The sequence below is a fragment of the Hippocampus comes genome, unplaced genomic scaffold (assembly GCF_001891065.2).
Source record: "Hippocampus comes isolate QL1 unplaced genomic scaffold, H_comes_QL1_v1.1 scaffold120, whole genome shotgun sequence".
Lineage (NCBI taxonomy): Eukaryota > Metazoa > Chordata > Actinopteri > Syngnathiformes > Syngnathidae > Hippocampus > Hippocampus comes.
In genome coordinates, this window is record NW_017805781.1 from 320,442 (window position 1) to 346,201 (window position 25,760).

At 41.7% G+C, this 25,760-nt stretch overlaps 1 protein-coding gene across 1 annotated transcript in view; it reads right to left on the bottom strand.

The window, feature by feature from the left end:
* llgl2 (LLGL scribble cell polarity complex component 2) overlaps positions 1-25,760 on the bottom strand; it is a 45,429-nt gene that overhangs the window by 18,898 nt on the left and 771 nt on the right. Inside the window, exons 2-10 of the mRNA XM_019884885.1 lie at positions 13,487-13,599; positions 8,471-8,568; positions 7,994-8,075; positions 7,711-7,826; positions 4,032-4,190; positions 751-757; positions 660-677; positions 443-572; positions 293-347 (exon numbers count right to left, since the gene is read on the bottom strand). Of these exons, the coding sequence (XP_019740444.1) occupies positions 293-347; positions 443-572; positions 660-677; positions 751-757; positions 4,032-4,190; positions 7,711-7,826; positions 7,994-8,075; positions 8,471-8,568; positions 13,487-13,561 (740 nt within the window). The 5' untranslated portion in view covers positions 13,562-13,599. The remainder of the gene's footprint in view (positions 1-292; positions 348-442; positions 573-659; positions 678-750; positions 758-4,031; positions 4,191-7,710; positions 7,827-7,993; positions 8,076-8,470; positions 8,569-13,486; positions 13,600-25,760) is intronic.

Here is a 25,760-nt window from a genome sequence, read left to right on the forward strand (position 1 = left end):
ACACACACACACACTGTATTTGTTGCAGTACTCGTATTTCTGCCGAGTCATTTGGCGTGTGACAGGGCAAGACACTTGGAAATGGCTTTAAATTGTTGAGAATCTACATTTCTCCCTGAAGCAAATGGTCAAAATGATCAGTTTACCTTTGTTTCCCAAAAAAGATGCACTTCAGTGGGTGTGCAACTTGACTAAAAGTACATTCCGTGCACGTCACCCATCAGCAAACATTAACACACACACACACACGTCTCTGAAATGCATGAGCGAATTAAAACACAAGATAACATACCCTGTCTTTGTAGGCAGCTGAATTATTTTAGAAATGGCTTTGCAAGGGAAATGTCCTAGAGAAAGAAAGGAAAATAAGTTATTCATTCTCATCCAGCTGAATGTTTTTCTCATCCAACAGTATCGGAAAGTGGGCACGCAGCATCCTCACCATAAGGAATGTCTGACTTCTCCACCTCATTTCCATCTTCCTCACCAAACAGCCAACGACAATAGCTACCATCGCTGTGGGAACTAAGAATGTATCCCCTGTCCTCTGTCCAACACAGACTCTCCAGTTGCTGTGGTGTATGGACAAAAAGCAAATATCACATTTATGTACTGATCCAATCATTGAGCATTCTGTCGATTTGTATGTTATTTCCTACCTGAGTAGCCGGAAAGTGCTGGATATATCACTTCCAAAGTTGCAAACCATGGAGGAAATTGACTCTCTTGTGCAAATAAAATGTCCTATACCAGCTGACTATGGCAAAAAGAAACTCGGAACAGGTCCAGGGTCAATTTAAGTTCTGAAATTAATTCAGGGATGGGAAACTTAAATGATGGAGGGGGCCATAATTTTTCATCAGCCTAATGGGGTGAAGACAAGACCACACACTTTCTAACCAGATTTACCATGGAACAAAAATGGCAATGTGCAAAAAACAGTGGTACCTTGACTTACAAACACCTCTTCATACGAAATGTTCAAGTTACGAAACACCTCAACAGGAAAATACTGCCTCTTCTTACGAAAGAAATTTCAAAAACAGTGTGGTAAAAATACAGTCTGCATTGCTTCTCTCAGCTCCGAGTTTCCTGAACGCAACATTCTAATAGCTGCTCTGCCATTGGCTACTACCGAGCATCACCCTGGCATCCGATTGGCTAAGAGGGACCTCTACCGGATCTGTCTGTGTGGTGATAGATAGAGATGTGTCTATGCAGCCAACGTCCTCGTCATTCGCCCCTCGGGCCATGAGGCGTTCCGTTAGTTTTATGTAAATGTGAATCACCCAGAAAAAGTGTTCACCAGTAGGGTGATCGCTTACTGTGCTGATGTCTGCCTTGGACACTTTCGAAGGATTGTTAAAAGCCGGCAAAAGCAAATGTCCTTGGATTAGTTCTTTACAAAACGCCTGGCAAAAACTACTTCTTAGAGAGAACATGAACTGAAGGGGCCAAAAAACGATGAGGATACAATTAAAAGTTAAATGACCATTTTTATTCTTTACTTTTTTTTTTTTTTTTTACATTATGCACAACTATCATTTATTGTGCTATAATCTAATTCTAGCATGTATTTGTTACATATTTTGATGCATTTTTAAGCTTTATAAAACATTTATGTTATAATTTTGGGAGACCTGGAACGCATTAGGGCATTTACATGGAAAACGCGTATCGACTTACAACATTTTAAAGTTTCTTCCAGAACATATTAATTTGGTAAGTAGACATACCACTGTACTTGGTAAAACTGAGTCCCGTTTGGTATGAAATCTGTGTGTTACAATACAATGTTGGGCAGTGTTTGTTTCTGTTTTGCATAAAGTCTTTAAGCCCCGGGCAAGTCAAATAAAACATTTTATTTACAAGGCCCGGTTTCCGGCAATAAGTCCTCATGGACCACGGGTTTTCAACATTTCACTCGGAGGCAAGTTGAATAAAACATGGATTGTATTTGGTTGCTGGCACTTTTCGAAATTATTTGAGTGAGATTTATTTATTTATTTTATCTCAGTCATGTTTGTTTCCCTCTTCCGCTGACAAAGCGCAAAACTCTTCTTGAAGTACAAGATATGAAATGTTGATGTTTTGTGGCCCGACTTGCTCTCCCTAATTAAGCTTGACACTACGAGGTGGGCGATATATATCGTCATCTTCCATTTCCCATGTTTTGCGATTTTATGTCCTGTTTTTATATAATATTTCTCTTATCTGTTTTTATGTTGTATTTCCTCATTGTCTGTACAGTGTCCTTGGGTGGCATGAAAGGCGCTTTTAAATAAAATGAATTATTATTATTATTATTATTGTTGCTTTCACAATTTGCAATTTTATATTAGCGTGGTATTAATACTGTCATGAAAAGAAAAGATGAGGGAGTCCATTGATTGGCTGCAAAGTAGAAGGAAGTGATAAACCCTCATTCTGTGAATCAGCAGGCAAGACTCAGTCACGTGTGGGACCAGCTCACAGAAGACAGCATTGCTTCAAATTTAGACTCTCATCGCAGTGACTATTTAATAACGTAGCCTGGAAATGATTCGCAGTTGGAAATCATTCGGGTGATGTCACTTTGGAATAAAATTGTTAGATGTGCGGAAATGCTCGGCACGAAGAGCAATTCATTGACAAATCTGTTCCATCGCAAACCAAATGGATTATGAGGTCAACTGTGCAAGTCCACAAGCACGCTAAAGAAAAGCTAAGTAAAGCTGCCACGGGGCACTTGTGTTTTTTGCGCCTGTAATGGGCAGCATTTTTGACAGCCTCGTTTTGTTTAGCGGAGATGTCAACGCTGTTGGACAGTCTGCGCTGGTGCGGTTGGATGGATGGCTTGTTGGGCCGAGGATGAGAAGAGTGGAGCATCGGCGCGCAGCACAGATCGGTAATTGGACCTGAGAGTCACTGCTTGGAATTGAAGCGGATTTACATGGGACAGGAGAAGTAAACCAATCTCTTTTTTCATCAATGGAAGCTACAGCTTCTTGTTTACTTTCAAACTTAACATCAATGGAAGCGACAGCTTCTTGTTTACTTTCAAACTTAGCTTGTAGCAGACATGTGCACATTTTGATTGGACACTTTGATTCTCTCCTCTTTCATCTGAAACTGCTTCAAACAACAAAGCGTTTGCAGGAAAAGTAGTTAAGACTGCATGACTCTCCGTGTTTTATGTTACGTGTTGTGTTATATTATTTTGTTAATTTATGTTAACTGTTCTGTAAAGCGCTTTGTTATAGCTACAGCTGTTGTGAAAGTGCTATTTCAATAAACATCTATTGTAGAAACCATTATAGAGTTTTTGGAAAAAATAAGATAGCATAAGAAAATCTTTATTTGTCTCACAGTGGAGAAATCAATAAACATGTATTGTTGAAATCATTATAAAGTTTTTGGAAAAAATAAGATAAGATAGGATAAGAAAACCTTTATTTGTCTCACAGTGGAGAAATCCCCTATTTACAACAGCAAAATTATGAAAGGGAGAAAGTAGAAAACAAAAGGTACATAAATAAATATAAAATATAACATATAAATATAAGCATATTAAAAATGGATGAGTGGGGTGAGTCCAGGTTTTCAGGACCGTCTATCAGCTATTCAATAGCCTGACAGCTGTCGACAGGAATGAGCGGCGGTACCTCTCCTTGCAGCGCGGGTGAGTGTCAATAGCCTGACAGCGGTCGGCAGGAATGAGCGGCGGTACCTCTCCTTGCAGCGCGGGTGTAACAGTCTCTGGTTGAAGGAGCTACCCAGTGCTGTCAGGGTGGACTGGAGGGTGTGGGAGGGTCTGTCCCTCATAGCTGTTAGCTTAGCTCACATCCACCTGTTGCCCACCTTCTCCAGAGTGTCCAGAATATGGATACACTGAATTTTTTGAGCCCATATCAACCACTCCTACTTGACACTTTTTGGGGGTTTTCGACCATTACATGTACAGCACAATTTATTGCATATGTCCAAACCCTGAACACCGAACATGATTATATTTGTCAAGAAAGAACTTTTCCAGCTATACATTTGCTCACCTGTTGGTAATTTCAGCAAGGCTTATGTTCCTCTCTTCAAGCTCTCTGAAGCCAGGCACCTGAACTATAAAGACATGACCCCCCTCAGTTCCCAGGAGCAACAGCTCTCCAGAAGAGTGGGCCAGCACCGCTGTCACCCTGGTCACACTTGGTGGGGCACTAAGAAGGAGTTAAGGCGAGAGATTATATACAGTTAACACTACAGGATTTCACAATATTATGCGAATTGTCTCAAAGTGCACTAAGTTTGTAATTGTTTTCTAACAAGTGGCCTTTCTGCCTTCTACATTGCTTAAAAATAAGATCCATAGCATAACCACGTGCAAATCAAAAACATGAGACAAGTAATTGATCACTTCCCTCGAGAAGTAATTGTAAAGTCTTTTATATAAAGTACCTGAAAACATTGCAAGAGTAGAAGTATCTTCAAAGAAAAGAACTTTGGCAGAAAGTCACCTTGTCGAATGTTACTTCAGTAAAAGCCTTAACGTACCTGACATTAAATGCACTTCCATATGAAAAGTAATTTTCTCATATGTAAAAGTATTATGAAAAGTAAGAGGTTGCTATTGAACTATATATTAATTTGTTTTATTGTTATGTATTTATTTTATTCCAATGGTATAGTCAGACCCGCTCCTGACCAAAATCTGGCCCCGCTCAACATTAAATTTTGTCCACACTGCGCCCCACCTTCACCCTTCATGCCCTCAAAAAAAAATACAGTGATCGTTCGTCAGTTTGCGTTTCAAGTTTTGTGGCTTCGGTGTTTCGCGTTTTTTTTCTTCCAAACTCGATAAAAATTTTTTTTTAAATACAGTCATATCGGTGCCTATATTACAGAAAGACATTGTTTCATGTAGATGCACTAGAAAGGTTTCCCTGCATGCCGAACAAAGAGCTGACGTGACTCAGAGGCTTTGTACATGCCCACTCAAACAAGGCGCGTGATTAGTTCCCGGCACGACATCGACCGATGAGAGCACGAGTGGATTTATCCCATAAGCTGATTGGCTGTAACTTTTTTTTGTTTTAGCAGTAACTTTTTTTGATGAGTTAAGCTGTGCTCCAACCCCTTGCCGCTGCCGAAGCAATGCATCCCCGCTGTGTGGGAGCGTGTTAGGCCACTCGTTGGGACACTTCGCTTCAACGGCAGCAGCGGGGAGTTGGGTCGCAGCCTTCACCGGGTAGAATTATTTTGAAGGTTTCCTGACCCGGCTGGTTTTTTTTTTTTGTTTTTTTTTTTTAACTATCACAAGGAAGCCATGACACTGACAGCTCAGACGAAGGTCTGAAGAGACAGCCTAAACTGTTAGCTTGGTTAGAGTTTTTTTTCTTCACTAAAAAAAGACCATTGTCTGATAAATAAAGAAACCTTAAATTTATTTCAACTGATAAGAAGACAAGATAAATGTCATAGAGCTACTCATCACCATTTTTTTCTACAATTTAAAAACCTCAGCTCCACCGTCAGCGCCTCCAGCAGAAGATTCTCGAGTGAAGCAAAAGCCTACAAGTCAATTGAGAGCCGCCTTCTATGCCACCAACACAATCCACTTCACCTCTCCCAGAAGGCAATGTTGATGATGTTAATTACGGTATACGGTTTTATGATTAAAGCTTTAAGTAAAGACGGCACAGTGGTCGACTGGTAAACATGCCGGCCTCACAGTCCAGAGGTGCAGGGTTCGAAATCCTACTTTGCGGTTTTTCACTTTTCGCTATGGGTCCGGTACCAATCAACTGCGAAAAACGAGGGATTAATGCATAGTCGATCTGACCTGGTGTTGGGCGGAAATTTGGATGAACTGTCAAGTACATATCGGAGTGGTCACGAAAGAGGTGCCAAGGTTTGCCGCGTGAACACCAGTGTTTCATGGCCCAAAACAATTTTGTAATGATCCATCAGAGGGAGATAGAGTTTTTGGCCATTAAGTACATGTTGGAACTTGGGAGCATTGGTCAAATGTTGTATGTAGCAATACATCACCTCATGCTGAATAACCCCCCCACCACCCCTCCAGAGAGGATCAGGGAGCCCCCACGGAGGATGGAGCCCAAGGCACAGTGCGTGATGTGCGTTTTGGGAGTATTTAAACTTGAACAAGTCCTCAAGCAAACAAAACTAGCCGCTTACACAGAATGAAACTCCCTACATCAGTAAATCAATAACTACATCAATAAAAAGACAACAAAGAGCGTAGACAAAGGAAGCCGGTTTGGGCACGTGACGAATACGCAATCTAACTAACCTCGTACCTGACAGTGTCAACGTCCAGTCGGAGCGCCGAAACAACAGCCCCCTTTTTAACAATGACAGCTTTGCCACCACCGAATTTAGCATGTTATCAAAAGGTGGCCACTGCTGCATGAGTACTTCTTCTTCTTCTACAGTGAAACTCCTCTACAACGAAACCTACATGGGCGAAAATACCCCCTAGTGTAAAAAAGTCTTCATGCATAACACCATCCCATCTCTCCTATACCCCATACAACGAAAAAACCCTGTTGCGTTATACGAAATCTTTTTCTCTGCACTTGCCTTGCGATGAGATTCACTACAACGAAGTCTAATCCAACAGCGACCTCTACTGCTTTGTTCGGAAAGAACAAGAGCAACCACCACACTGGTTTACACATGCGCAGTAGTCCAGGAATTATTTGTTATTGTTAGTTTCGGACGCAGCTAGAACGTTGCATTGCTAAAAAGGCGACAAAACGGACCTTTGGATGTCAAGCAGCTAAGACAAAAAGAGCTCTGATGCTGGAAGAGAGGGTAAAAGTGATCAAAATGAAAGACGGGGGAAGCAAAATAAAAGACATTATCCAAGAAATTGATGTCAGTGAAAGTGAATGCTGATCGTAAATTTCGCAATTTCTTTCCCTTTTTTTCTTTCTATACTGACTATGAAGTGTCAAACAAGTGTATGCTCATATTTATGCACTATTGGAATAAAACTAAAGAGTACACATACCTTTGTGTGTGCGTGTACACATCCGTTTGTGTGTGTGTGTGTGTGTGTGTGTGTGTGTGTGTGTGTTTACATCTGAGATCAAATTTGCTACAGTGAAAAACCCCGTGTTGTGAAAAATTTCTTGCTGCGAACATGATTTCGTTGTAGAGGAGTTTCACTGTGCTGTCTTTTAGTAGTTGGCAAATATTTTTGGTGCATTACCGCTGGTAGAAAGAACGTGGCGGTAATCCACATAAGGTTGACACCATTAGGGAACGGGGGACTCTGGGTGTTAATATACACAAGTCGCACCCGAGTATTAGCACAGGACCAGCCAAACTATGAAAACCATTGCGACTTGTAGTCCAAAAAAATACAATCATCATTTCGAGACCATGAGTCTAATATTCTCAAATTTTAGTAGTCCTCCATGAAAGAACACTTGTCTTTGTGTGGAATCAAAATAAGACATTTACAAACATCTACTTTTACTTTGGATAACAATGAGCAATATTTTTGCCCATTTTAGGGGCCAAACTAGTAACACAAATCACAACTAATTTTCCTTGTACAATTTCTGCCCTCAGTTTTAAATTCCCTGTTTTCGAATAAACACAAGACAAAAGGGATGAAACTTGAAAAATATTTTGAAACCTGATTCATGTTCATCAAAGCCTAATAGTGAACAAATTGTACTGTGTGGACATAATTGTTTTTTATTTTACCCAGGTGGACCAGTGAGAGTGAAGCGTCCTATCTCTAGAAGTTCTGAAAGTCCTGTGTGGGCTCTCAAAGTCCACATGTGCAAGCTGTTGTCGTCTAGCAGGGTCACCAGTTCAACCTAAACAAAATGTAGTGTATAACATACATCACATAATATAATCATGATTTTATCATTTCATATACAACAATATTCCAAACAGTGTGAACAGTTATAATCATTTGTATACTAAAAAAAAGCTTGACACCTTGATCAATATTGGAGAACGTGCTTTGAGATAGCTGTACCTGATGGGGGAGAAAGTGCACTTGAGTGACTGCGGCATTCTCATCATGTAGACCCATGAACTCCACACCTGGGGCTCCATACCTGACCTTAGGTTATGGAAACACTTAGACCACATTTCAATCAAATCGAATAATCACAACTGTAAGCATTCTGAGGCACATGTCAACATGAACACAAAATACAAATACAACCACCATTTTGATCAGTTTTCTTTTGATAGACATGTCACTACAATATATTTTTATTATAGATTTATGAGATTATACTTTCAGGGAAAAGTCCAACAGATCCTGACTAGAGAAATGTGTTTCGAATGTGTTTGGTCATGCTGCAAATTTCCCCATTGTCAAACTAACAAAGGTTTTCAAGGGACAACTTATAAGCGATAAAGCAATCCAGAGACACTGCTGAGTTCAATTTAAAATATACATGATTACAACATTTTCAATAGAAACGGCCTTTCAAAAAAAGGATGCAATTTGATGGCTCCTGAACGGGTACCAATGGCCAGCAGCTGCAGAGAAGGACTGTAGCCCAGAGCACTGGGCTGGTGAGGGAAGCCATGCTCCACAGTCTAGAGACAAGAGAAAACCAAACGTGAAAGTCTGACAATAAAATTGCAATTCGAGTCAGTTTTCAGAGTACACGGACTCACATAAAATAATTAACGAGGAATATTACCAGTGTTACCATGTACGTGTGTCTCTAGATAGGTCATGTCTATATTATTTAAGTTTGTTTAAAAGACCTGATAAGCTCTTATTAACTCATTCAGTACCAGCCAATTCTAGACCAAGTCTGAAAAGATGTTTAAAAACGTCTTTGGGAGTGAATGAGTTAAGGGAAACAAGTTGCGGAAAATATGCCCTGCGTGAGCAGTCAACCAACCGTGGTGGATGGGTTTGTGTCATGATTATAGAAGTTAAGTTATCTGGGGCTTTATGCTCCGGATAGGGTGAACCATGGCAGACGTGTCCGAGGTGAGGGACCAGGCAAAGCACGGCTCACAACCCCAATGACAAATACAATTTATTTGACGCTATTTTCCCTTCCCTCGACGAAGATCACCGGCTAGACAAGCTGGCTCTATGGACATGGAAGGTCATCTCTCTCAAAGCAGGGGAAGAGCCTGAGCTGGTGTGCGAGGTCTCGGAGTAATGTAGTCAGGCTCACTTCAACACACACAGTTTGAGTTCTGGTATCAGTCATCTTGAGAGCAGTTGGACTCTAGTCCACTTTGAAGTTGCCTCTCAGTGCGGGGGACGGGTCCTGACAACTCAGAGTACCCACCCTTTTTGGATTCCTTGGAGGGAGAACTGGAGAGCGTTCACGCTGGTGACTCCATCGTTCTGTTGGGTGACTTAAATTCCCATATAGTCAATGACAGTGAGAACTGGAGGGTTGTGATTGGGACGAATGAGCCCCACCTAGAACCTGAGCAGTGTTCTGTTATTGGACTTCTGTGCTCATCACAGACTGTCCAAATCTTACATCTTGTTCAAATATAAGGGTGTTCCATATGTGCGCTTGGCACCAGGACACCCAAGGCTGCAGTTTCATGATCAATGTTGTGGTCTTGTCATCGGAGATGCTGCCGCGTGTCATGGGCAATTTCGGGTGAAGAGAGGGCTGGAGCTGTCAACTGATCACCATCTAGTGGTGTGTTGATGCCGACCGTGGGGAAAGAGGCCAGCTCAATCTAGCAGACCCAAACGTATTGTGAGGGTCTGCGGGGCACATTTGGCAGAGTCCACTGACAGAAGAAGTTTCAATAACATATTGAGTGCGAGGGGACCATTTCTTGCACTCCATTTTTGAAGCAGCTGACCGGAGCTGTGGCCACACGGTGTTGGGTGCATGTCATGTTGAGTGCCCCTGGACTGGTTTGTGGACACAGGCAGTAAAGGGATGTCGTCAAGATGAAGAAAGAATCATATTGGCCTTTTATGCTTGTGTCCAGAGCTGATGGGTACCGGCAGGCCAAGCAAAATGCGGCTTTGTTTGTCACTGAGGCAAAAACGCGTGTGAGAGGAGGGTTCAAGAAAATTCTGGTCCACCATTCGGCATCTCAAAAGTAGGGAGCAGTGCACCAGATTTATTTCTAGTGAGGGTTGGACTTTACCAACACTTCCCTTTATCACCAATTCTGTTGATAACATTTATGTACAGAATTTATCATTGCAGCTGAGGCATTGAGGGCATCCAGTTTGGTGACCTCAGTATGGAATCTGCTTTTTGCAGATAATATGGCTCTTTTGACTTCATCAAGCCAATATTTCCAATTCTCACTGGAGTGGTCCCCACAGCCTAGTATGTCGTGGTTGGGATGAGAATCAGCATCTCCAAAGACTATGGTACTCATCCACAAAATGATGGACTGCTTTCTTCAGATTGGGGATGAGGTCCTGCCCTAAGTAAAAGAATTCAAGTATCTTGGGGGTTTGTTAACAGGTGAGGAAAGAATGAAGTGGGAGATTGACAGGCGGATCAGTGTTACATCTTGAGTGATGCAGGCTCTGTCTGTGTCGGTCTGATGTGGTGAAGAAAAACCTGAGCTCTCAATTTACTTATCTATCATCATTCCCACCCTCATTTCTGGTCACAAGCTGTGGCTCATGACAGAAAGAACAAGATCCACGATAGGACGAAAGAAGAGAAGCACGGTCATCCAGGAGGGCCTCAGTGTAAAGCAGTCATTCCTCCGCATTGAGAAGTGTCAGATGAGGTAGGATGCCTCTTGGATGCCATCTTGTGAGGTGCTCCAGGCACATCCCACTGGGAGGAGGCCCCAGAGACAACCCAGGACATACTGGTTTGGGAATGCCTCGGGATCCTCTCGGAAGAGCTGGATGAAGTGGCAGGGGAGAGGGAAGTCAGAGCTTCCATGATAACACCCATGTGACGAAACCCCGGAAAAGCCGAAGTGGAAGAAAATTTATGTATCTTTGTTGTACCTTGGTCACTCATCGTTATTTGCACAATTGTTTTTGTATCAGTGTTACCCACACTTGAGTTTCTGCCCGAGATAATTACCATACTCTTCATTGTAGCTTTGTCACTGCGTTATTTGCACAGTTGTTGTATCAGTGTTACCACATGAGTGGTTACTTTGTGGTGCTGCCTCTTGGCCAGGTCTCTCTTTTACAATACATCTTTATTTACGCCTTCACATCAGCGGCAGCAGTAACAAAGCACTTTACAGAACATTTAGCATAAAATAATAATGCACCAGAACATATACCACAAAACATCAAAGATAATACAATGGTAACAACTACTGTATTCCTATTTAAGCCATGTTGTTTGAAGTGGTTATAGATGAAAGAGAGAATTCAAGTCTTCTTTCGCCAATAGTTCAGACATGTCATGATTGCAGCATGCATGACATCACACGCGTCTGCTACAAGCTAAGTTTGAAAATAAACAAGAAGTTGTAGCGTCCATTGATAAATACAGGGTTAGGTTCAGTTCTCCTGTCCCACCTAGATCCACTTCAATCCCGAGCACTGATACTCAGTTCCAAATACAGGTACTCAATTCTGGCACTCCACTCTCCTCATCCTCAGCTCCACCAGCCATCGAACCAGTCGCACCAACGCAGACTGTCCAACAGTGCTGACATCTCCGCAGAACAAAACGGGGCTATGAAAAATGCTGCCTATTACAGGCGCAAAAAACATAAGCGCCCCACAGCTGTCAAGCGACGACAATCAAATAGCGCTGGCGGGTGCACATGAAGGACAACAATCACTTACATGACAAAAAACAAATGACAAAAACAACAACAAAAAAGCACAGCTCTTGAAGAGCTCCCAACTACGGCGCCATTTTGAGAGAAAACAAAAGTTGGAAATCTCATTGAGTTTTTAATCTGGTTAAATAAAATATATTTTTTTAAAAAACAAAAACACATTGCTTCAGGACTCTCTGTACTTTACTGTTAATGTCCTAAATGTGTATTTTGTACGACTAAGATGATGCCTACTTCCGCAGAAAAATTCCTTGTGGTCGCAACATACTTGGCCATTATTCTAAATCTGAAAATAGGCAGCTAGCCTCCACGTATATCTGCAATTTAAAAGCCACGGCCACACTACACTGACTGAAAGATGACGAAGCCAAAAGGTAAACTGAGTTGAATTCGGTTTTGTTGGCTGCACACATTAGCGTTAGCCTCTAAAGCGCTATATTTGGGAACTCAGGGAAGTTATCAATGTGTGCGTTTGTTGACACGTCTGCTGCATATGCCACATTCTAAGACAAGTTTTTGAAGTGTAATGGATTAAGTGTTCCCTTCATGACAGAAATCCTTTTAATGTGTTTTTGGGTGTTCACTTTTTTCCCACAAAGGGCTGCTTTCCTTGTTCAAGCTCAAGTTCACAATCAAACAAGCCTGGTTCCCTCGCGTCATTGTCAGAGTCTCTCGTTGCCATGCGGCTCCTCAGAAATGATGCCGGCTTTTGTGTCAGCTCGAACAACAGTGCAAGCAGACACGCAAACCCACGCAGACACAATCCATTCACAAACTGTGGCGTAACTCACCCGGCGGTGCCTCCCAATCTTAGAAAAGTTGTGTTCGCCATTGCACCCACGCCGCTCGCAACTTCACTTTGGCCGTTTCTATCCATTACCATGGTAACCAAGCACAACAGTGAAAGCCGACTTCACACGCCCTGTTGTGCGTATCGGTACCATGCGGGACCAGCAATTGATTTCTTCTCCTTGTGGTTCACCGGAATGTCGAACATGAACGGCACCTCATCCATGTTGATGAGGTGGTTGGGCCAGATGGGTTTGTCTGCAGTGTTTTTGTTGTACGGTGGTACCTCTACTTACGAAATTTATTGGTTCTAGAAGAAATTTCTTCAATAGAACATTTTGTAAGTAGAGACACGTTTTCCATGTAAATGCCCTAATTCGTTCCAAGCCCCTGCAAAATTCAGACATTAACGTTTCCTGAAGCATAAAAATGCATCAGAATATGTAACAAATACATGTTACAATTTGATTATTGGGCAATAAATGAGAGTTGTGCATAAGGTTAAAAAAAACAAAGAATAGTGTTTTAGAATAAAAATTAGGTCATTTAACTTTTAACTGTGTCTTCATCGTTTTTTGCCCTCTTTAGTCCATGTTCTCTCTCAGAAGTTGTTTTTGCCTGCCGTTTTGTAGGTGCCATTTTTGGGATGTTGTTTTGCACAATACAAGTGCCGGCACCTACTGGGAGCGTCCTCTTTCACGTGCACCCTTCCCACTTGAACGTCCGCCTGTCCTCTATATAAGCAACGTTTCGGCACATCGGTCTGTCAAGCAGACCCCTCATCGAAGTTACACAACAGCATTCAGAGATTTTGGAACTCGGTGCATACACAAGGTGACTTATTTGGCACTCCGTCCATTTTGGAGAAAATTTAAGACTTATATGTGCATCTTATTTCAATGAAAGAAGCTTTTGTCTTGCAATCAATTTGTGGGTGCACATTGTCACTTGCCTTGTTGAACTGGAAGAGTTCCTGTTTGAGTCTATCTCTCTGGGACTCCTGGCCATGTCGCCTGAACCTTTTCATCCTGACAATGGTATGGAGCCCTCAGCCCCACTTATACACTGTTAAAAGGAGAAAAAGAATGGATTATTCGCTTATTTTGTCATTCGCATTCTGGACATATATAAAAGCATGCAATCAATTGACAGGTAGATTTATGAAAAACTGGGATTATTTTGCAGGATGGCATTTTCAATGCGGACAGAGAGGTTAGTTTGAAAGCAACATGGAGGGAAAAGAGAACTTGGTAACCACTATTCACTGGGACAAACACATTGAAAGACTGACTTATTTTAAACAACATTTGCAAAGAGAAATGCGAGCCTTAGAGTCCTGCTATGACGGAGCGCCTAGCCCAGGGGTCCCCAACTGCCGGTCCGCCGGGCATTTGGTACCGGGCCGCACAGAAAGAACTTGCCTTAATTCCGTTTTATTTATTTCGGAATACGAAAGATGTTTTATTTTGAAAAACTACCGGATTCTCCGTTACATCCATCTGTGTCACGCTTGACACACGTCAAGCCACGCTTCTCCATCACGTGACCGATTACTTTAAAACAAAACGCAGGAGCTTGCAAAATGAGTAAAAAAAAACCTGCTGGAGATCGCAAGTCACGGCAACCTCAAAAGTATGTTCGAGACAACTGGATTAAAGTTATGGCTGAATACTCTGAGATCGCCACAATAGCACTGTTGCTATTTCCGACATCCTACCTGTGTGAGGCGGGGGGTTTCCGACATCGTACCTGTGTGAGGCGGGGGTTTTCTGCAGCAACGGCGACGAAAACAAAATTACGAAGTAGACTGGACATAAACCACACACTTGAGGTGTCATTGTCTCCTATTACCCCGAGATGGGACCGTCTAGTTGCAGAAAATCAAGCTCGGCGCTGTGGTGAGTCGTCATTTTCATGCACTTGGAATTTGCGCTGTATCGTATTTTGAAGGCATTAAACATTGCCATAGCGATGGGAGTGTTGCGGCCAGATTAGACGCTCCTTGTGTTTATTATATTTCGAAAACGCCACAGTTTTCATGCATCTCATACCATATTATTTCGTTGTATTATTTCCGCCACACCTTAAATGCCGGTCCCTGAAAATATTGTCTGACATAAACCGGTCTGTGGGGCAAAAAAGGTTGGGGGCCCCTGGCCTAGCCCACTGCACCTAATGAAACTTTGACCTGGGTAACAAATCACCAACGGATTAAAAATTTGAAACCATATTGCGAATGAACATGGCGAAACGGAACAGACAGACACACACGAATGTCTCTATTCTCGACCAAATCTGTTTTCTACCAGAAAATTCGAGATTTTTACGCCTCGGATTACGACCGAAAACCGGTTTTCGACCAAACTGAACACGAGGCTTCCTCATGTAGCGTTCATTGTGAGCAGACGTGTTTGTTGTGATTTACGCAAATCTGACTGTTTTTATGTGATTTCTGCATAGTGCATTAGGCCCTAATCATGGGCTAATAAAATAGTTTCCGATTTCGAACAAATCTCTTTTCGAACTTCTGGAACGGTTAATGGTTGAAAACCGAGGGTTTTTTTAAAATTAATTAATTTATTTATTATAATTTTTTTGTAGATGTATACGGGAGGACATTTGACTCATACATTTGTTTTGTGGCCCTGTTGTCTCCTGTACCCAGATTTTTCCCAATAAACAGTGCTCAATGTCTTTGCTCAGATTTGTTTTTTTTTACTTTTGCCTGTGCAGTAGTTGGTGGGTGGGCTCCTCAAATAATCAATATTGATATTGAGGTTTGTATCGATATTGATTGATAGCAGTGTCGTGATTTGACAATCGAGTTTCTGTTTCCCTCCTGTATGCATTGCTGCACTTTTACCAAAAGAGCTAACAGTATGGTACAGACAAACCTTGCTCCACCCGCTCCTTTTGTTTGAATGTTGTACCGTCACAAGTCTCGGTGGGGGCCAGGTAAACAAGCAAGTAGGATCAGCAAGTAGCATGCACACACACGCACACACACACTGATAAAGGACAGAAAAGAAGAAGAGAGCCGTGTGGCTTTAGGTGAAGGCCAAACTTAATGGCAATCAGCAACATATGTAAAAAGGGGTTCAAATATTGTGAAAACACCACATTTATTCAAACATCCAATAAATCACCCATGGAAAAATGACTTCCAGAAACGTAGTGAGAAGAGAAATCACCCATCTCCTGCGCACAACATATCTTGACCTTTATTTTAAGAAAAATTTGCTCTTTGTTCCTGAACAATAATTTCCATTTACTTCTCAGCTTTTCCCAAATGATTTCCTTGTTTTTACCTAATAATAATTCAGTTAAAAAAGGGCACAAAAACACTTCAACCCTTTCATGCACCCTGTAACCTGCTAACATGGTAAGCTGTCCACTGTAGTAACCACTGTCCCTGAAAGGGTTAATGGCACTAATTTTCATTCATTTTAAGCACCCTTAACTATTAGAATGTATCAGTATTGATGTCAAATCATAATGAAAATGGCATGTACTGTATCAGTTTCCCTCACTGGTATTTCAGCACCTTCCATAATTATTAGCATCCCTGGTTAAGATGGTTTCTGTAGCCTCTAAATAATCCATCCATCCATCCATTCTCCAATCCACTTTATCCTCACAAAGGTCGCGGGGGGTGCTGAAGCCTATCCCAGCTGTCTTCGGGCAGGAGGCGGGGGACACCCTGAACCGGTTGCGAGCCAATGGCAGGCCACAGAGAGACGAAGAACCATCCGCGCTCACACTCACACCTAGGGACAATTTAGAGTGTTCAGTCAGCCTGCCATGCATGTTTTTGGAATGTGGGACAAAACCGGAGTACCCGGAGAAAACCCACGCAGGCCCAGGGAGAACATGCAAACTCCACACAGGAAGGTCGGAGCCGGGATCGAACCCACGACCTCTGCACTGTGAGGTCGACGCGCTGACCACTGACTGGACCACTGGGCCGCCCCTTCTAAATGATATTTAATAAATATATTCGTTTTCTAAATAATGTAGGATTTTTTTTTACAATTAGAAGAAAATCAAACCTTTAACTCAAGTGCATTTATTCAAAAAAGATTCGAAAAAAAGTCCCACATAAAGAAATATATCTTTTACAACAAATCAGGTTAATTATGAGCCCCCCGATGTGAATATGTACGTTGTACAACCCCCTTTTGCCAACAAAACAACATCTAATCTCCTCCTATAAGGTTTCACAAGATGGAAGAATACAGCAGGATGGATCTTCAACCATTCCTCTTTGCACAACCTCTCGAAATCATCCAGTGACCTGTGTCCTCTCCTCTGCGCTTTCCTCTTTCGCCCCCTCCACGGGTTTTCAATGGGGTCGAGGTCTGCGGATTAAGATGGCCATGGGAGGAGCTTCATGATGTGTCTGGTCTACGTATACCTTGGATTTACATTAGCAGAGGAGTACTAGATCAGCGGAGTTGCTACTCCCTGTCCCGTAGCAACATAGCAAATTGGTTGAGAAAATGCCCGGCATCCAAAACATTCTAATTATGGGCTTCGGCAATCAGCTGTTACAGCCCCATGGCAAAAGTGCCGCACTGACGATCAGCCCTTTCCGGAGGCGCTATCTTGAAAACAAACCATTTTCATACCAGCAGAGTAAAACCAGTTAAACAGCTCCAATGTGAGGGAACAGGTTCCCAAACAGGATGTGGTCATGAAACTACTTCAACCTATCACTCAAGCTCAGACAGTATCAAGCAAAAAAAGTGCTCAGTTCGAAAATTTCTGAATAACTCGAGTTGACTTGATGATTAAAGCTCAGATCATGAGTTCTGTAATTTCCCTTTATGGATAACAAAAGCGCGACAAATCCAAAGTGGAACTCACATAAGTAAATAGTCAGTGTAGATTGGCATCATAAAAACTAAAATAATCTGTCCACTGTACAAAATAAAAACTGTCTTTTTGGGACTGTAGTCGGGGATGCCATGCCAATCGTATCTCCCGAAAATGCAATTACAGATTTCCTGTAATCTGCCGCTGGGAGAGTTGGATGGGAAAAAAAGTGATAAGAATTACACTCGGCAATTGCTAACTTTGACTTACAGTTGGACAAATAAAGTTGAATCACTCCTAAAATGATATATTTATTGATTTACTTATTTTACTAGGTTATAACTACTTCTGCTCAAGCACCATCCAGTGCAAAGGCCCACTTGCAATTGCTGTAACTTATCCTTCCCAGGGTTGGCCCATGTGGCTAAGCAGTATAAAATCTAAGAGTTAGCCGCAACATCATGTGTTTATGTGGTGGTGGTGCCGCCTCTGTCGTCGCTATATGCTACGTGTGCAACTCATTCATGCACACGGCATTGTCGCCCAAATAACACACACCAACAAAAAAATTAATAAATACATTTTAAAAATCACACTTCAGGAAACTTTTTTTTCATATTGTGAGCAGAGCTTGATGGCTAGCTGCACGCCAAGTAAGACATTGTGCTCCCTTTTCGATGCTACATCCCCGGTATAGATAATTTAGATCTGTGGTTCTTAACCTGGGTTCGATCGAATCCCAGGGATTCGGTGAATCGGTCTCAGGGGTTCGACGGAGCCTCTGCCATGGAGGTTAAGACACACACCCGACTCAACATGTCAATTAGTTATGATACACCCGCTTGGCCATCATTGGCTGCGGATGATCACATTACATTGCTTGTTCAATCAGTGCTGCGGGAAATTTAGTTCGCTTAGTAGTCAACGTGTGACTGTCATGATAGTACGTCATGTACGGTTCATTTTGTGCACAAGTAAAATAAAACTTATAATTAGGTCTTGAAATTTGATTTACTTTTTATCATTTTTTAAGAAATGTGTTTTTTCATGTCTTGAATTTATTTTAAAAAAATCATGTTTTATATGTTTTATATGATTTTTATATTTTAAATATGCTGATATTTATATTTTTATTTATATACTTTTTGTCTTTAACTTTCTCCCTTTCATAATTTTGCTGCTGTAAATTGGGAATTTCTCAATTGTGAGACAAATAAAGTTTTCTTATCTTATTACTTCTTATCTTCACTAATGAAGGGTTCAGCGAATGTGCATTTGAACTGGTTGGGTTCAGCACCTCCAACAAGGTTAAGAACCACTGATTTAGATGGAAAAGCACTGCGCTCGAAACGAATCTGTCACATTTTTAACAGAAGCAAAGAAAGTGGGAATTTTTCCGGAGCAATGGAAGGTGTCTAAATGATAGTAAGAGAGGTTTTATTGCACAGGTGTCAAACTCTAGGCCTGGGGACCATATCCAGCCCGCCTCATCGTTTTATGTGGACCCCCGAAAGAAAATCATGGGTGTCAACTTGCATGATCCTTGCTAAAAAAAAAAAAAAAAAAAGGTACCGTAATGTCAGATTGTTATGTGTAATAAATGACATTGAGATTTTGCAATAATTGTTACCCTTACAAGTAATAATGTGATAATGCGATATGAATTTTTGTGGTTTCACTGTCATAACGGCCCTCCGAGGGAAAACGTAACTCAAAAGTGGCCCGCAACAAAAATGAGTTTGACACCCCTGTTTTATTGGTTCCAAGTGCAGACCGAAGTATTAGGATACTGTGTGCTTTGTAAAATTCTTGAGAAAATTACATCTACTCAATCCATCCATCCATTATTTGACCCACTTCTCGTCACAAGGGTTGCGGGCGTGCTGGAGTTTATCCTGGCTGTCTTCGGTTAGGCCACCACTCAATCGCAGGGCACATATAGACAAACAACCGTCCGCGCTCACAATCACACCTAGGGACAATTTAGAGCAGGGGGTGTCCAAACTTTTTTGACCGGAGATCTACTTTTCCAGCAGTCAACCTCCTGCAACCGACCTGATACCGCACGTGGCACGCATGAACAGGCACGCTGGCACGCATGCACGCATACCATGATAATGGACCTGAACATGACTGAAACTGAAAAAGAAACTGGATACAAGGAATGACTGAGTTTGTGAAAAGGAAATCACCGCCGACCATATTCTCACACCTGACACAGCGAGGCAGGGATGTGTTAAGTGAAAGATCACTATCGCAGCTTGTGTGTACCGTTTTAAAATACTTCTCCTGGCGCTTCAGATGACCATTCTTTGACAATGCCATCGGTGAATTAGAGATCAAAACAAACTTTGAATGAGAATTCATTTTCAACACCGCTTCTCCTGTACAGGTGGTGGTGGAGCTTATTCCAGCTGATTTCGGACGGAAGACAGACTACACCTTGAACTGGTCGCCAGTCACAGGGTACATATAGAAACGAACAACAATTCACACTCACATCCACACTGTCACTTAATGGGAACCGATCCCATGCCGCCCGCACACAAGTCAGGCGAGTGTACTTTGAATGAGAATTAACAAAAAAGAGAGATATCTCAACAGTTCTGATCGTGAGCTACAATCACAGACTGCTGACCTATTTATTTATTTTGTAACATATTTTTGGGGCGTGCAGTGTACGCCAACACAAAAATATATCATATTAATAGCACGTACAACTATGGACAATTTTTTTCCTTTTTCCTCCTACGCCCCTCGCAGTCGATTTAGGATCAGTCAATGGACTACCGCTCAACAGGTTGAGCACTCCTCATCCAGAGGATTCAATCAAGCTACCATGAATGTTTTTGGAACGTGGAAGGAAACTGGGGTTCCCGGACAAAACCCACAGTCACGGGGAGAACATGCAAACTCCACACAGGAAGGCCGGAGCCTGGATCGAACCCACGACCTCTGCACTGTGAGGCAGACGTGCTAACCATGCCGACCTATGTTTAATCAATTCTTTAATTATTTTAGCGGAAAATTACTGATTTCTAAATGCACAGCACACATGTAGACCAGGACACTTTGCAAGCATAGCATTAGTGCACATGAATGGTTAAAAGCCATCAACGAAAAAGAAGTGCTCCTGGATTTTACCGCTGCAATTGATGTCTTTGATCATAGCATTCTCACAGCAAAGCTCAAATTTTATGTTTTTTCGGTCTCATCTCTGGCTTGGATGAAGAGTTATCTGTAAGTCAGAACATCGTTTTTTTGGTTTTTTTATGGCAGTTTTTTCTACCAGTGGAAATACGTCTTGTGGGGTCCCACAGGGAAGTTGTTTGGGAGCACTTTTCTTGTTGATTTTTATAAATGACTTCGCCTGTTTTGATAAGGTGTAGAAAAAAAAGTAGTGTGTTTCCGGTAACCCGACCGACTGAGAATTTCTACGTCGAAAAAAAACTTTACAGTCGGCATTTTTTTCAAACAACCCTCTACATTTTTGTGTCGAGGGTTTACGTCGGTGCAAACTCTCACTATATTCATGTTGAGCACGTGCGTCGTTTGCCCTGTCGTCTGTCAACAACATTGAAACATGGCGGCGGCCGCGATCTCCGACAACAGTTTAAACCGCGTTTTCTGTGTTACAGTCGCGTGCTCGCACCGTAATGTTAAGAAAATAGCATCCATTGATGTATCGAAAAAATTCAGCTAACTATTTGATGAACACCACGGGCCGAGTAAAAACCGAGGGCGGAGGAGGACGGCGGCGGAGGCAGCGGCGCGCCCCGGCCCCCCGAGTCCCGAGCGGGGAGAAAACTAAATAGGTGGTGGCGGCGTCGGCCGCGGAGCAGCGGGTTCAATGTCTTCTTGTTTTATGTTTTATGGTTATTTTGTTTAAATTTTTGATGGGGAAAAAAAAAAAAGATTGAAAAAAAAAACTTTGTCCGACCTACCGACCCAATGCTGAAATTTCATGTTACCGGAAACACACTATCTTTTTTGTTTGGCCTAATGTCTGCAGATGACTCACCTTGGTTCTATACATCACCCTTGTCAATTGTAGAAAGAGATAAACTTCGGGTTGAGTTGAATAACATTATTAAATGGGTGAGAATGAACCGCCTGGTATTCAATACTGCCAAAACTAAATCTGTTGTATTGCCACTGCACTCATTTTTTTATATTGATGGGGTACAAGTAGAGCAGGTGACTCATGCCAAATTACTGGGAGTGAATTTAGATCATTAACTGTCTTGATCGGATTAGATTGATTCTATTGTTTCAAAAATGGGATGGGACACTGCAATTTCAAGGAAATGTTCTGCTTTTGTTCCATCATCAATTGTGCATGCTCTTGTTTGGATCGCCCGTTTATTTGGTTTAGCGCTACAATAAAAGATCTTAAAAGAATCCAAATTGCACAAAGAAGGACAGCCCAAACTGTTCACTCTGTGACAATGTCATCAATATGCATCAAAAAATATCATGGCTTACAGTGGAAAATTAATTACAATCTTGTCAAGAGATGTTTAGATATAATGCAATATGGAACAGTACACCACATTTTTTTTCACGAACATGTAAAATTTTTAGAATTTTGCCATGGACATTATACTCGTCAAGTGAGCATGGGTCACTTGACAATGCCAAAACCACAAACAAACAAAAAAATATGAGAACTGTTGTAGAGCTTCCTCAGCTTGGAGCATAATGGCCAGCAGCAAATTACCTTTTAAAAAGTTTTAAAAACACAAATTATTCAGTTGCATACGCTTTGGCTTGATGTATTTATTAATTTAAGCACCTGTAATTTTATCCTTTTGGGATTTTTTTTTTAATTGTAGTTTTTTACTTGATTTTTTTTTTTAAATAGTATTTCTTGACTATTTGTTAACCAATTGTTACAACACCGTTGCCATTACTGATAATGTAATGTGCTGTGGAAGAATATAACACTGCGGTGTTAAACTTTCCATATTTTCCGCATTGAATGAATCCTTTAAAACTTATAACATGGCTGGTTCTGGAGTTTATGCGTCCCTCAGTCATAGTTTCATCAAGTGGAATGCGTACGTGTCCAGAATTTTGCCCAACACATTCAAAGGGGAGGTGGAAACAAACCTAAAGCCCCTATCTCACGGAGCGGCAAACATATGCGAGTGTTGGTTCGTGTCAGGATTTGTTCAAGGTCACAAAAGTTCGCTGAATGTGACGAAATAAGAGATTTTTGTGTCATGATGCTTTTTAGATATGATCTGAATGAATAAGCCAATCGCAGGATGGGAAATGGCCTCGGTGAAAATCACTCTGATTGGCTGTTAGCCAGCAAATGCAAATCAGCGCATGAGATACAAGTCAAGTCAATGGCAAAGAAAAAGACATTTAGTCATTTAAACTCACCAAAATCTTGCTTTTGACTTGGACTTGGTCCTGCATGTGTTTCTGATGTGCGGTGTGTCGGTACTGGTTACATGTAAATTTTGTTGTATGGAAACATGACTAAGCCTGGCGTGGGGAACAATGACTTGCTAGTTCAGGAGAGTGCAAGGGGCAAAGGCTTGCACAACGGAGTGTACACACAAGATAAAGCGCGCTTGCTCACTCATAAGCACGCGTGCTTCCAACGACATGTTAGGCTGGTAAAAATACCAGGGCCTGTTGCTTCCACAATATTTAAGTTTGATACATTGTTATTTCCATGCATACGGCAAGTTGCACTCTGGTGAGTGTGAATAAATATCAAACGTTATAACATGTATTGTTTTTATTCTTTATCTAGCGATTATAACCCTCTTTTACTGTAACGACAGAACAATACAAAAATATCAAATATTTTCTTGATTAACTAATTAGTTTTGCGATGCAGTAAGTGAGTTAGTAACTCAGTAACTTTTTGGAAGAAGTAATTTGTCACGAAGCCATCACACGAAACTATCGCAGCACAATACACAAAGAAGTTTCATGGACCGCCATTTTTGTTTAAAACAGACATTTTGGGTGACTTCACCCAAATGAGCACAAATCAGCAGCAGGCATTCTGGACAGTTGGGCTACACACACACACACACACACACACACACACACACACACACACACACACACACATTTTCTGATCCGCTTATCCTCACAAGGGTCGCGGGGGGTGCTGGAGCCTATCCCAACGGTCTTCGGGCAGTAGGCGGGGGACACCCTGAACCGGTTGCCAACCACTCGCAGGGCACACATAGATGAACAACCATCCCTGCATACACTCACACCTAGAGACTATTTCGAGTGTTCCATTAACCTGCCACGCATGTTTTTGGAATGTGGGAGGAAACCGAAGTACCCGGAGAATACCCACGCCGGTACGGGGAGAACGTGCAAACTCCACATCGGAAGGCCAGAGCCAGAATCGAACCCTGGATTTCAGGTGAAATGTATGAAAAATGTCAAAGGTTCACACTCCAGTGATATCATATCATCAAAGTAGAATATTTATGTAGAAGGATGGATGCACTGGTGATTTCCTCATCTCAAGCAATTCACTGAAACAAAAGTTAACAACAAGGGCGGGTACGCCACAACTAGAAATGTCACATTTCTGCTCAACATAAATCAACTTTCATCAAAGGACAGCCTTGAGGTCCACTGGTCCCTCGTCTAGCGTAAACGCTCCCTGGCCCATACCTGGTGGTGTGGTCAGGTACCCTTGCAAGTCGTCTGGCACGCAGACCACGCTATTGTAAATGGTTTTGATGGTCTGACATGAGTCTTGGGTGCCTCTCACCTCCCTTAAACGCGTCTGGAGTTGAGTGGCATTAATCATCCGGTTTCTCATGGCATTTTTCACAATGTAGCAGTCATCAGCATGGGATGTGGCCAAAGGACGTCCAGTTCTTCATCTTTCAGTGACTCTTCCAGTCTCTCTGTATCTCTTTTGACACATCTTTATGACACTCTAAGCTCCACTTGCGTCTGAGAGCATCCAGTCTGAAGCATCACAGTGGCAAGGTCCTGTTGTTAGGTGTCGTCTTGGTCTCATGATGTCAAAATGTGAACGGCATAATGAGGACGACTGTTTAAACACCAGCTAAAACTGAAGCAGGACATTTATTGGTCGATTCAAGGATCAAACACCTGTTGTGAATTTTGCCATTAAGCTCCTCGTGAGAGAACAGTAACTTGTGCAAAGTACTGAAATATCTAACAGTTGGACATGTGCATTCGAAAGCTTAGAGAAGGTCACATGAAATTAATCTGTAAGGGTTTGAATGCATTTTAGGCTCATCCTGAAATTTCACCTGAAAGCCAAATATCCCTCACTTTTTGTCAGCAGTGTATATACTGTACATACACACACACTGCACACAACAAAACAGTTAACACCCACAACATCCGATTGTTTTGATATTTAATGAGATTGGTGGGGGCATGGGTGGAGATGTGCAGATGAATTTTGGCGGCAATTGGTTTTCTTACACTAAGCCACACTAAGGCTGTTCTCTCCAGTCAACCTATATGGGGAAGAAATAGCTTAATGGCCATAAAATGCAAAATACTGTGACGATTGTTTTGATATTTTTAAAGTTGTAGGCATAGGTAGATATGTGCATGTGAATTTTGAAAATGATTGGTGCCAGTTTTCTGACACTAAGCCATGTTATGATTTTTTTACAATAAGTGATTTTAGACTGTCCCTTTTTTCCTAAGGCCACCCAATATGTGTGAATTATGGCATCATAATTTGATGATCATTTGAGGATTCACGAAAAAAAGTGTTTGTAATTTTTCACCCCACTGGCCTCAATTTGAATTTCCAATATATAAAATCATAATAAATTAGTAGTACAACACAGCACATTGTTGAGCTTGAAGTTGAGATTTTCTGTGAATTTCCTGCAAAAACAAACAAACGATTAAATGATTCTCCAAAGATGGGGTATCTATGGAGAATCACGTAATCGTTTGTTGAACCACCACCACCAAACACAATTACGCAGTAACCTGAAACTACACTGTCGTCCCAAAGGACTAAACAGCATACCTGCTGGGGAGACACACCTTACCCGAGTACGTTTCCGACATTATGCAACATTTACCACAACTACTCAACGCCCTCTTCCAGCGTTACTACAGTTGCTGAGCAGAGTATTGTCCATTCCAACGTTTGTTATCGTTATGAAAAACAAGTGTTTCCAGTCGCTATTACTGTATAAATGGTGCGTCCAGGTTAACTCTGTCAAACACAAGGGCGCAGTAAATTGGTGGCGGAGTGATGACGATACTAAAAGCCCAGTAAGTGGCAAGTGCCTCAGAAAGTAGGATTTCCAATTTGCGGTAATTATATATATATATATATATATATATATATATACACACACACACACACACACACACACACACACACACACACACACATATATATCTTTAACTCTTTC